This window comes from Labrus mixtus, chromosome 20 (genome assembly GCF_963584025.1).
Source record: "Labrus mixtus chromosome 20, fLabMix1.1, whole genome shotgun sequence".
NCBI lineage: Eukaryota > Metazoa > Chordata > Actinopteri > Labriformes > Labridae > Labrus > Labrus mixtus.
This window is the reverse complement of record NC_083631.1, coordinates 17,931,010-17,944,596: the sequence shown is the minus strand read 5'-3', so window position 1 is coordinate 17,944,596 and position 13,587 is coordinate 17,931,010. Positions and strand designations below refer to the sequence as shown.

At 40.9% G+C, this 13,587-nt stretch overlaps 1 protein-coding gene across 1 annotated transcript; it reads left to right on the top strand.

The window, feature by feature from the left end:
* Positions 1–2,689: 2,689 nt before the first annotated feature.
* si:ch211-256m1.8 (uncharacterized) lies at positions 2,690–11,073 on the top strand. Its single transcript, XM_061026866.1, has 4 exons — positions 2,690–2,881; positions 5,218–5,681; positions 5,831–6,232; positions 6,502–11,073. The coding sequence occupies exons 2-4, from the start codon at positions 5,238–5,240 to the stop codon at positions 10,405–10,407; spliced, it is 4,752 nt and encodes a 1,583-aa protein (XP_060882849.1). The 5' UTR covers positions 2,690–2,881; positions 5,218–5,237; the 3' UTR covers positions 10,408–11,073.
* Positions 11,074–13,587: the final 2,514 nt, after the last annotated feature.

The following is a 13,587-nucleotide window of genomic DNA, read 5'->3' as shown; positions in this document are numbered from 1 at the left end:
AATTTTCTGGCTTCATCTTCTCAGCGGTGTTGGAAACAAGTGTGAGTGCTGTATTAGTTAAAAACTGAGCAGTTATGTAATCTATCCACCACTGATAAACATACAGGGGAGTATTTGGGCTGAAATGAACGGCCAGTAAAATGTGATACTCCCCTGACTTCAGCAGGGGAGGGGGAACACGCGTCAGTCCCGCTAACCCGTAAGCCCTCGGGGGTGGAGGTTATCACAATGCCAAAAGCGCACATTAAATCTCTCCCCAGAAGGTTAACCGGGCACATGCTGGACATTAAAAAAACGAATGTTTAGCTTTTGTTTGTACTCCCTCAAACTCCCATGAACAGTTGACAGGTATCCCATACTTTTCCTTTACACAAGAACCACAGGCCCTCGTGGACCATGAAAAACGGCCACTGTCAGGCAAAGACATTTCAGATGTTTTTAAAACTGAGTGGGTGGCTCCTGAGTCAACTAAAAATTTGACATTCTGTCCCTTAACGTTACATGTTATCATTGGCATTTTCTCATAAGCTTCAGAGGAGAGACAGGTATAAGTACCCTCCTTTGCTTTGGGAGGGGTTTCTTGAACATTTATTCTTTGTTGAACTAAGCCAAGCAGTGTATCAGTGCGTGAAGCGTGTAATGTGTGTGTTGTGTGTGCGGGTACATTACCAACTCCTCTCTCTGACGGTCAGTCCGAGGCATAGGGAACTCGTTCGTTGTCCTGCCAGCCCCCGCGACGGTTTCCTCCGTCCCCCTCTCTTGGTTGTTTCTGGACAGTCTTTGGCCCAGTGGCCGTGCTTCTCGCAGTTAAAACATTTGGTGGGGTCATATGTGCGGGAATATCTTCTTCCGCGTCCGCGCCCTTGGCCCCTCCCGCGTCCACGGCCTCTGTCTTGTCCTCTGAAAGGGGCGGCTGTCCAAGTGGGACGGAGCCAGCTGAGCATTTAGAGTGGCAGTGTCTAGGTGTCTGGCAGTTTTGTCTCTCTTTTCTTTCTCTCTTTGTTCACCGTGTTTGGTGTGTTTGAGGAGCTCTTGCGGTCTGTTTTCAGCCCAGCCTCCCACAAGGGTGGAGCGAACTTGGGTCAAAATGGGCTTGTGGAGGCCCTCCCCAAAGGCCATCTTCATGATATTTTCCAAGGGGGTTTCAGGCCCCTTGAGATTGTCCGTAGAAGGGATTGTTCGGACTGATTGCTGGTTGCTGTGGGGGCAGGATAGGTGGAGCCATGTAGATGGGAACCCAATCTTCTTTGCCTCGAACTCCACCGGTCAGAGAGGGATGAAGAGCAGACACAGGGGGTGTGGTGGGGTTATCAGTGAAAGCATCTGTTTTTTTTTGTTTTTCATCATTTTTTTCTTTTTCATCATTTTTCATTTTTGGTAAAACTTTCCCTGTCTGTTTCCTATCTCTGACTTCCGCTTCTGTCATCCATATTTTCCAACATTCCTTTTCTCTGTCAATCTTTTTCTTAGACTTAACTTTCTCTTCCTTCTTTTTCAAACACGTCTGTAACTGTATCAGTTGATTCACGCTTAGACTTCCTTTGTCAGGAAATCCACATTCGTTTATCCAATATTCAACACATGACAAACATTTTTCTCCGTATTTCTTTTTCATAAACACAAAAATTGGACCTTGCAGGTCAGCCCCGTCCATCTTACTCCCTGCAGACCCCATGGTGTCTGTCCTGAGATTATCGAGCGTCCCCGATCAATCTGTGTAAATTTCTACCTTTACACTGGTCTTTCCAAGTTTACCGGATTCAAGGAGTCACCTGAACTCCTCCGGGCCTGGCGAAGTCACCTGAACTTCCTTTATACTAACTACCTCATAGTTATAGGGCCGTAAGATGGAAGAAACTTAACCTTTCAATTTTGTCCTAAAATACACAGTGACCTTTGACCTTAAAATTGTGAGATCAGAATGTTTTTACCGTGAATTAGGAGGTTTTCTCGTTCGTTGGATTCCGAGGTGACAGCCGCAGTCCACGCAGTCGGTCCTCTCGACCTTCAAACTTTCAGGGTTGAGGCAGGACGATCTTTTTCAAAGTCCTGGATGATCAGTCACCGTCTGCCGTGGATACGGCGATCAGCCTGGAATCCCACTTCTGACACCAAGTTTGTTGTGGATTTTTCTGTTGGTAGTAAAAGATCTTCAGCTTGCCCTAGTGACTACGCCTTCTGCTAGTTTGCCTGGTGATTTATCTATGCAAGCTTCTATAAGGCACCTGGTTCGGAGGAACACCAACAGAAACTCCTTTGTCAGGAGGGCACTGATCTAAGGTCATGCTGTACCCAGATCCTGAGGAGCGTACCTGTTGGACCGAGGAGTATTCTTGTTGGTGATACAGACCCAGGCCATACAGAGAAACAGTTTCTAATTGCTAAATGACGCACGATCATCCTAATCTTTTAAGGTCAGACGAAGGCAACAGACAAATAGTATTTTTCCACTACAGTCTGTATGAACTGTATGAGTATCAGCACGATAGACAGAAAAAGTAGACATGTTTTTGTCTATTGCTGAGGTGAAATAAGGACAAATTTAAACAGATTGACCCCTTATTGTTGTCTTAACATCAGGAAGGATTCCTGTTTTTAGTGATTTGGAGCTGAAATTAGACAGTAAATTACATGCTGTGGAGCAATCAGAGGAAAAACCCCAGATAGAAAAAGAAAGTCAGAGAGAGAGAGAGAGAGAGAGACAGAGAGAGAGAGAGAGAGAGTGAGGGGAGGAAGGTAAGAAACTGAATTGCGTAATTGGAGTCACTGCTTCTATATTAGAGACAAACTCTTGTTCTTTTCGTCAAACCCAGTTTTCCTCCCACTGACTCTTCTTCAGTCCTACCAACAGGTCCGATCTGAGCGAAACTTCCAGATTGAGGTAGGACAATGAATCTAAAATAGAAAAAAAGCATGTGAATTGTGTTGTAAATAACATTCATATCAATGTATCTACATGTTAAGTATCACCAGGCTACTAAATGAGTGACTTCTTTCAGTTTTTTTTTTGGGGGGGTTTTTATTTCTTGTGAGAATATTTTCAAATATGTTCAATAATGATCGGTCTTCCTTTAAAGTCTGCAAAAGTCAAAACAATACAAGCTTATTCATTAGTATTTGTGTCTCAGTTATTTTTTTTTGAGTGGACAGGTATCATCTTTAATGTAAGAATTGACATTTTGTGCATTTTGTGCCAGTACTTGTAATTTATTTTCAGCTTGTTTCATTAAAGAAACATTAAATCGGAAGTGTTTACATTTTTTTTTAAATTCTTTTAGCAAGACCAATACTGTATTGTTAACTCTATCTTGTTTTTTTGTTTTTTTTACCGTAAAACCGAAACAGAGGATCTGTGTGACTTGACACTTCAGTGCTTAAAGGAAATAACATTTTGATGTAATTTGAGGGTACCGACCCTTTCAATGAAGATAAGGCTCCAAATATTCATCATTGATATGCTTTTCAAAATCTTGTGGTTAAATAAACGATTAAAAACAATGGTTTTTTTTTCTCAATTATAATTCCACACCAAATATCCCAGTATTTTTTTGGAAGAAAAATATCATTGTTGAAGTGTAACAGGCTAGTAGTAGAGCTGGTAGTACTGGTGGCATCCAGTAATTGAGCTATTAGAATCACAAGGCCGTTTGGCAATCCTTGCTGACCACAGATAGGAAACAGACAGCCAACATTGTTTGGATGATTTGAACTGATTTGAGGAAATCTAATTTTCCAACAGCGAGGGATACATTTCCTTGACAATCTGGAACAATAAAAATGCCAAGCTTCATTTTTGTGCAGAGAAAAGGAAGTAACTGGTTTCACGTGTGAGCTCAGTTCTCAGTCATTACCAGAGTCTGTATACGCTGAATCCAGGGTGTGCAGCTGGGAAGCAAAAGGTGGATGCATTCCATTGCTTCCCTAATTATAAGCCTCCACAAAGAGACCTGTGTTAGACTCATCAGTCAGCAGTACCCTTACCATAAATCAGATGATTGACTTATTGGTGTCACTAGTGAGACAAAGGTTGGACATCATGTGAAGGAAACGTACAGTAAATGATAATGAGAAGGGGAACATGTTGTGTAATAGTATTTCATGTGAGGGTGTGTGTGCTCTCGTGTGTAAGTAAATTTATAGGCACAGTGATGCTTTGAGCTAACTGGAGTTCGAAAGGTAACATTTTAAAGAGTTAATTATTTTCGTGAGGCTATATTCAGTATTTTACCAAATTTCTGATGGGAACGCTTTTGACCTCATGATGACACAAGATGAGTAAACGTTATGTTTCAATCCATCCTGAAGGGGATACAAACCAAGTTTCACACACCAAAGCTAAAACACAAATCTTAGCAAGTGTATTTGTCTGATTCCTTGTCAAAAATATCTACACTTAATATAAGTCAAATTCAAGTTGCTTATAGAGTCCAGATAAATATCTGAAATTAGATGTAATGACTTACTTGAGTAACATCATAAATTTAGCTTGCTGCATTGTAAGCTATAGTTTTCTTCAATTCAGACCTTATTTTTTTCTCCTAATATCTTGAAATTAGATTTTTATCTGGACTTTTCAGGTGAATGTGGCTTATATTACCCTACATTTAATTAGATATTACAATACAGTTTTAGTTTTTACAGTGTATGTCATTATTTAATGTTTTATTTGAAAGTTTTAAATAAACATTAATCTCATGGTGGCACTTGAGGTGATCCTCACAGATTGTAGGATTTTTACTTAATTCACAGATTCACTGTGATTGCTTCTCCTAGAGCCATGCTAGCAGTATCGACTGCAGTAAAAAATGTTTGTAAAACTTTTCTCCTTTAGTCTAATATAATGTCTGTTTACTGTAAAGCAACTTCTACATAACTTAAATGTCCAGTAACACAGTCATTTTGATGGTTTTGATTTTTTCCGTTTTTTAAAGCTGCCGATAGAATTGCAGCTCTCAAAGTCATCTGGTAGGGCGTTCAAATGAGTCCTGGATTTCACAGAAAAAAAGCTGACTGCCCAAAGGCAGTGTGACTGAAGGGTGCAGAGCAATCTCTTGTTGAATACATTCTTGTAATTTTAATGCATTTGTTTTGTTGATAATATGTAACATCAGTGACTACATGTGAAGTTGTTATTTATCTGTTCTAACTATTAAGAACAAAAAATGAACTACATGGCTATAACCTCCCCCCGCCCTTTTTTTTTCATTTTCTATCAAGCTTCCTCAAGCGTCAACAGGATGGCCCTTCTAGACTACCCTGTTCCGCAGTTGGATGTTACATTGCAAGAGGTCAGCCGTGTCCTGCAGCTCACTCTAAGCCCTGATATTTTTCTTGAGTTCAAAAGTACGCTGGAAGTCCAGAGGGAGCTCCTTCAAGAGGCCCAGGAAAAATGTGTAACCCTTGCTGCTGGCCAAGAGAATTGGGTGACGGAGCAATTTAAGAGAGGTCTGCTGTCCTGTGCTGACCCCCTACCCACCTCTACAGCTCTCCCTGTTGTTCTTCTTCCTTCAAAGCTTAAGAGATGTACCCAGCTGGGGAGGGCAGCTGCTCTGCTCTGGGCAGCAGCAAAGCTCTACAGTGAGCCCTTGTTATTAGAGGGCAATGCGCCAATGGAGCGCACACAGCAGTCCGAGGTGTTCGCTGCCAGCCGAATTCCTGGCAGGGATCAAGATGAGATCAAGGTGAGATTACTTTTAAGACACAACCACTGCTGTGTGTGTTCAGTAATCAAATCAGATCGTTTTGCAAATCACAGGTTTTTGTTCTAATTCCAAGTTAGCAGTTGAACAACAAAAAAAAAATTTGACCTGCTTTGTCATTTAAATTCCAGGTTTACCCAGATAGCCTCCATGCCATTATCACCTGTGTTGGAGGAGTGTTTCCTGTTGATATACTGTGGTGCCCCAACACAGGTGGGCCAGTTTCTGCCAGACCTTTCATTGATATCTACAACCAGCTGGCTCAGGTGATGGATCAACCAAGTGCAGGAAAACAAAACGATCCCTCAGTCATTTGCAGCCTCTCAAGTCTTGAGCGCAAAGTCTGGGCTGCGACCCGAGAAGAGATCCTTGGGCAAGGAGGGGCTGCAGCAGCATCGTTGCTTCAAATGGAGAGTGCAGTGCTTACACTCTGTCTGGAAGACTCCAACGCACCCTCTGAATTAGCTGATGTCCTCAATGCAGTGAGACTTGGAGGAGGAGGAGACAGTCCATGTCTGAGACACTATGACAAGGTATAAAAAAAGAATATGGATAAGAATTTAAAAACAAATCTGAGATCAGATTGTTCAACTATTGCTTGTATTGACACATTCTCTCATACCAGGGATTATAAATTATTTCAGTGTGGCAATGTTGAATTCAATAGATAACTCAGATCTCATCAAAAGAGCAAAAGCATAAACATGTCTGCAAACTTTTCACAGCATTTGTTTGTATAAGTATGTTATCAGTTATATTACACTGTTGTCAAAAAGCAAATTTCTTCTCCTTTTTTTGGCAGGTGGTGAACCTAGTGGTTTTTAAGGACAGCACTGCTGGGCTAGTGTTTGAGCATAGTGCCGTGGATGGGATGGTGGCTGGACTTGTGACAGAACAAGTATACAATCTGTCAGAAACTGTTGACTTAACCGTTTTGCCTACTAACACAGAAAATGTTAAATGTTCTGTAAGTGTAAACAATGGTGATTCTGAAGGCCCTGCATCCCTCACATTTCCCTTGCAAGCAAAAAATACACCCAAACCAAGTCCTGATTTACAAGCAACACACCCAGTTCTTACTTTTGATGTGCCCTCCTACCCTGATGTCTTTTCGACTCTCAGAGGGCAAAGAGGCCTGTATGATGCCTGGATCAACTTCTCTTTGCAACTTTCCCTAAGGCAGACTATTGGGGAATCAGCTGCCAATCAGATACTTGTCACACCTACGCATATGCGGCACTACAAACATGGTCGTTGTGATCCAACATACTCGCTCACCACGAATTCCCACAAATTAGTGGGCGCCTTGGCTTCTTGCATTGGCCCAGACAATACAATTCAATACACCACTGACCTCCTACAAATGTTTCATACTGCATTCTTGGAGCATAAGAGCCTCATCAAAAATAGCAAAAGTGGTCAAGGAGTCGGTCCTCATCTAGCTGCATTGCGTCGACTTTTGCCATCTGATAATCCACTGAAAAGGTTCCTGGACCCCTTTGGATGTCCATCTGTGTACCTGACAGGAACAGACATGATGGAGGGTGTGGAGTGTGGAGTAGGAAATGTTTATGCCAAAGATCAGCTTGCTGTGACCTACCTTGGAAAAAGAGACAAGGTTCGCATTGTGCTAAATGGGAAAGGGAGCTTTGCTTTGACACTTGAGAAACTTAAAGAAAGCCTGAGGAAAAACCTCAAGTTAGTGATGCTTTTAGCGGTTAGATATGCCATTGCAAACCAAATGGGTGCCCTGGAATGTGTACTCCAACAGGCACAAACAGACAAAATGCATGAAGAGAGGAATCACTGCGCTGTGAGGCTGGACAATGGGAAATGCATTGCTGATTCCCCTTCTTGCACAAACTCTGACTACACTCTGGTGATCCATGGCGGTGCAGGAGAAGAGATGATGTTAAACACTGAAGTGATTGGGGTAATTGAGTTTGCTCTACAGACAGCTTTAACCCTTGGATCCCAAGTGCTGGCACAAGGTGGAAGAAGTCTTGACGGAGTCCAGAGGTCAGTGGAAGCTCTAGAGGACTGCTTCCTGTTCAATGCAGGTAAAGGCTCAGTATTCAACAAAGATGGAAAAAATGAAATGGAAGCAACCATCATAGATGGCAATGCAATGAGTTCAGGTTCTGTTGCTTGTGTGAAAAGCGTGAAGAACCCCATAAAAGCAGCCAGGTGTGTCTTGGAGAAAAGCTCACATTCACTCATTGTGGGGGACGGAGCTGAAGAGTTTCTGCATGGTTTGGAGGGCAAAGATAATCCGGTTGAGCCTGAGTATTTCTACACTGATATACGTCAAAAAGAGTTAGCTGTAAAGCTCAGTGGTGGGAATAACTCAAAAAACAATCACCCTCAGACAGTTGGAGCTGTGGCGTTAGATCGCTGGCATGGGTTGGCTGCTGCATCTTCCACAGGTGGGGTAGTAGGAAAGCTGAAAGGGCGAGTTGGGGATACAGCAGTGGTGGGGGCAGGAATCTATGCTGATGACAAAGTGGCTATTACGTGCTCCGGAGATGGAGATGCATTTTTGAGACACACAGTAGCACAGAAAATAGCCAGCCTCTACAATCACAAGGGGTACAGTATTAGGGAAGCGTGTAGAGAAGTGATGACCAAAAGTCTGAATGGGATTTGTGGAGGAATAATTGCTGTTGATAAGAAAGGTGACGCCACCATTGAAACAAATGCTGGCGTGATGTTTGTGGCATCAATGGTGAACGGCATTTCAAGGGTAGAGGTCCTGAGGCCCATGACGAGCTTCTCTGATGTAATCTGGGAAACAGATGAGCTGGTTGCTTTCCTAAATCCAAACCCCTGGATCCCTGGGTCAACCATTCTGACAAGAAAAACTCTTAGTGGGGCAAGGAGCATCTTCGAGTTGGCTGTACCTGACTTTGTGTCAATGTTACAAGGGGCAAGAGTTGTTTCAAGCTTGCTATGTGAGCGATTGGGAGTGCAGCGATGTGCATTGGTTTTCAATCCAACACCTGACAAGCCAGCACAGATAAGACTGCTGCCTCTCCATGGCCTTGAGCCGAAGTGGCAACCCCATCTTGCTTGTGAAGAGGAATTCCATCATTCTGATCCAGGCTACTGCACCTCAAAAAGTGGCCCCAGCTGGGATGATGAAACACTGGCCCAGGTGCAAGCCAAGATTAGAAGTGGATTGCCAACACAAAATGCACCCTCCTGCTTTGACTTTTTTGGAGATGCTTCCAATGATAATGTTTTCAGTCGTATTGTACGTGGAGAGCAGCAACAGTGGAGAGTGTGGGAAGACAATGAACATGTTGCCTTCCTGACACCGTACCCAAACACTCCTGGAATAACAGTTGTGGTTCCTCGTAAGCACCTGTCCAGTGACATCTTTAAACTGGAGGAAGCAGACTACAAAGCCCTAATCTTAGCCACCTACAAAGTTGCCCGACTAGTGGAGGAGGGAATGGGTGCTCGAGGTGTTGCACTAATCTTTGAAGGCTTTGAGATTGACTATGCTCATGCCAAGCTGATCCCTCTGGTACCTTCACCAGATGGCACCGAGTCTGCTGAGCTGCAACCTGAATACTTCCAAAAATATCCTGGATATGTGTCATCACTGGATGGCCCAGCAGCTGATCCTGAAACCCTCAAAAAGATCCACACAAAAATGACCCAGTGCAGGCCTCCTCATTCATGGAAAGACCCTCAGTCTCACTCCACACTTGCCATCAAGAGCCACTGGTATCGTAACATGTTCAAAATTCAAAACACTCTTTTCCACAGCACAGTTGAATATTTCCACACGACATGCCAGTACTCCTATGCTCTTACCCCCCTCACCACAGACACCATCTCCTCCCCCATGGGCCTTGGGTCTGACTCTGAACCAGTTTCTGTTAACCTGCTTGGCCAGGACATCTACCTTGCTGACTCAATGCAGTTTGTGCTTGAATACTTCCTTCGCTTTCAGGAGAACCTGCCAGGGACATACTACATATCTCCCAGCTTCAGGGGAGAAGACCCTGATGCCACACACTTAAACCAATTCTACCATGTGGAGTGTGAACTGCTGGGTGACATGGACAATGCCATCTCCATAGCAGAGGGATTCCTTGCTCATCTCACCAAGTCCATGTTGAAGAAGCACTCTGATATAATCCTTGACACTGCTGGGACCCTTACACATGTCAAAGCCATGCTAAGTAAGTTGGATGGGAAAACAGTGCTACCAAGGGTCTCTCTAAACCAGGCCATTCCCATGATGCCATCTGCAGACTGCTTGGAATGGGTTCAAGATGGCCAACCCCAGTTTGGAAGAAAGCTAACACGCAAAGGAGAACGGGTCTTGATTGAGAAGTATGGTGGTGCTGTGTGGCTGACTGAGATGGACCATCTAGGGGTTCCCTTCTACCAGGCATATGTGGAGGGAACTGGACGGAGCAAAGCCAAAGCTGCCGATCTTCTTTTGGGGCTGGGTGAGACTGTAGGCCTTGGTGAACGTCATTCCACCTCTGAGATGGTACAGGATGCCCTCAAGCACCATGGAGTGCTAGAGCAGGCCTACAAATGGTACATTAACATGCGTCAAGTGAAACCACTCCTCACCAGTGGATGGGGTATGGGGACGGAGCGTTACTTGTGTTGGCTGCTTCAGCATGATGATATCAGAGATATTCCAATCATTCCTAGGATGAAAGGAATGAAGTACATGCCTTGATCTTGGATTCCCTTATTGTTATCAGGAAAATAGATTAACTGGTAACAATTCAGCAAAAGCAGAATATTCAATATAGATTTTAATCAAGAAAATGCCTCAATCATCCATATTCTTCTTAAAAACTTAACCAATTATTTCTAATTTTGTGTCCATGGATAGACCCAAACTTCTCGGTAACTATAATGTTAAATGTAAAAATATCTTTACTCTGATGTGTTAAAGAATAAAGTAATAACGTTGAATAAATAAATAACAGTGGGTAAGACTTATCTGTCAGTAAGTTGTAAGTGATTGATCAAAAAATTAAAAATGTTATATTCTTTTATGCAAGCAATTCTTTTGTATTTCTCTATATGATGTTTTCATTTACTTCTATCGCATTGCCTTTTTATGTTAAAATATTTATGTTACAAAACAAATGAATCATGTGTCATTGCCTTTTTTTTAAAGAAGTAGTAATGATTTTTTTCCCTAAACAAGCATTAGGGACAATCTGCATTGATGTCTTACCATGTCATCAGACCTGTTCCAAGGCTCCGCTGGCAATAGCTACCATACTTTACCTTAAAGACGGTCAGAGGCCTCTGAATATGTGCGTAAGGAAAGCTCATAAAACAAAAATGTTTGTGTGTGTGTGTGTGTGTGTGTGAATTTGGCATTTAAATTTTAATGATAGCCAAGTGTGAAATTGGGTAAGAAATTTGAAGTTTAATAAAAGAAATCTAAAAACATTCATCATGTGTTCTGGCCTTTAGATTTCAAGACAGCAAGCTACTTTTATATGGTTTATTAAATATATAACAATAATGGATGGCACTGCATTCACATTATGCCAAGCCAGGTGGTTTCATTTTCAGATGATATATATTTATTATTACCCTTACAGGATTAAGATTCAAACGTTATTGTAAATGGTGTCCATAATGTTTCAGACAAAAATAAAGTTGTGAGCTATGTTTTCTAATAATTAAGACTTCCACACACAGATTAGACCACACATGCAGATTCATGCAAACACTCAAATCCTCAAATAACGACTGAACCAATATTTTAAGAAACACGACTTATATACACGGGTTGTTATGGTGTTAGAATAACAAATGTTCGACATTAAAGTTCTTCCTTGAACACATGAAGAATTTAAAAAGCTCTGAGGATTTCACCCTATCATAAACACATCAATCATTTTCATGGTAACATCACTATGGCCTACATTTTCTCTAAAATGTAAGTTTTGCTCAAATTTTCATTTATTCTATCAAGTGTAAAGGCAATATTTATTAATAAATCCCAAAACAGAAAATCCACCTTAAAGTTCCAGTGAGTGACAGTTTAGAAACATTCTTGCTTGTACTTTGATCAATCAATAAATCTATCAATTCTTTCTTTTTTGGTACTATATTCAAAGTTATCTTTACACTTTAATTCAGTGACTATTCTCTGTAAAATTTACTTTTTTAACCAATTTATATTTATATTTTTTCCACTTTTTTGTTTCACAGATCTAAAACGTTTATTACTAAAAATTACTCCAACATAATACAAAGTGTATTATAGGCAAACAATTATTATTAGAACAATTATTTAATTCAAATATGTAAACCAATCAAGTCTGGCAATGGTGAAGTATCATTTTAAAAAGATACAATGTTTATATTGTTAAAGGGGCCATATCAAAAGCACTTGCTCTGGTACACAAAGTTAAGGATTCATTAGATAACAAAGCATTGTACATTTTATATAGCTCATTGATTCTTCCATATCTCACATACTGTGTTGAAGTATGGGGAAGTGCCTGTAAAACATTCACCCATTCAATTTTCATTTTGCAAAAAAGAGCCATAAGAATCACCAGTAGAAGTCGGTATAGAGATCCATCAAACCCGCTTTTCATTCAGTTAAAGTTGTTGAAATTTCATGAATTAGTTGATTACAGTATTCTGCAAATTATGTTTAAAGCTAAAACAGATTTGAAAAAAGGGAAAGCCGTTATAATTTAAAAGGAACAGAGATCTTTAATAAACCGAGATTCAGAACCAAATTGAGGGAACATTGTTTTACTGTGAAAGGAATCGGTTTATGGAACAATCTCAACAGAGAAACTAAAGAATCAAAATCAAACATGATATTTAAAAGAAAAATTAAAGCCAGTTTGTTGAATAAATATGTGGAAATATGTCAGTGAGATACTGTTTTGTTTCGTGATACTTTAACAAAAATGTATTGTGATATGCTTTGTACAGTGCATAATGAATTGGTAAAGAGGACTTACAATGGGGGCTGCCAGTGGCTGTGTTTGCCTGCAGCCAATTTAATTTAAATTGTTTTTGAATTAAGTGTTCTGTTTTGTTTTAATTAATGTTTCTGTAAAAGAGGGGCAGATATTATAAGATTAATCTTCTTTCTGCTCCTTTTCATTCAAAATTTGAGATTTTATGTTTGTTTGTTTTTCTTAACTTTATTGTTTCTTTGAATGAAATAAAATTGACAAATAAAAAATAAAAAATATATATATTATATTAGATACATTATATTGTTTAAGGGGCCATATTAAGCCCTTTTCATGGATAGATGACGTAAACGCTAATTACCCGGATGCAGTAACTGAGGACTAATAGTTTCCGGCTGTCACAGTCGAATCTGACCCCCCCGGCTAAAGCAGAGCCCTGCCTCTCTTGAAGGATAAAACTGATATTTTATTTAATTTCTGAAACGTAGGTTTGCTCCGATTTATTTGCTGTGTGTTCTTGTGCTTTTGATTCTACTATATCATCCGTATTTTGTTTTGTTTTTCTTCTTTACGAGTGTGTTTTGTCAATAAGGCTGGCTGAAGGTAAGGTCAGCGCTCTCCTGTGATAGCAGCCAATTAGCATGTGAAGCTAACAAGCTAGCCGAGACATAATGTGTGACTTTTTAACGTTGAGCCAGCCATTTTTATTGCGACAAAACGAACCTCGGAAGGTCAACATTTTTTAGATCCGGTACATGCTATGGTGAAGATATAGAATATGTGCACATTTGGTGGATGAGCCACGTTGTGTAGTTAAGGTGGTCAGAGTTGCATGCTGGCTAGCGTCAGCTAAGCTAGTTACTAAGTTACTGTCTTTACAAGCAGAACAGCTGGAGGCACAAGACAGGGGCAGGTTCCTGATTGCGTGACGATACATTATATATATGTAA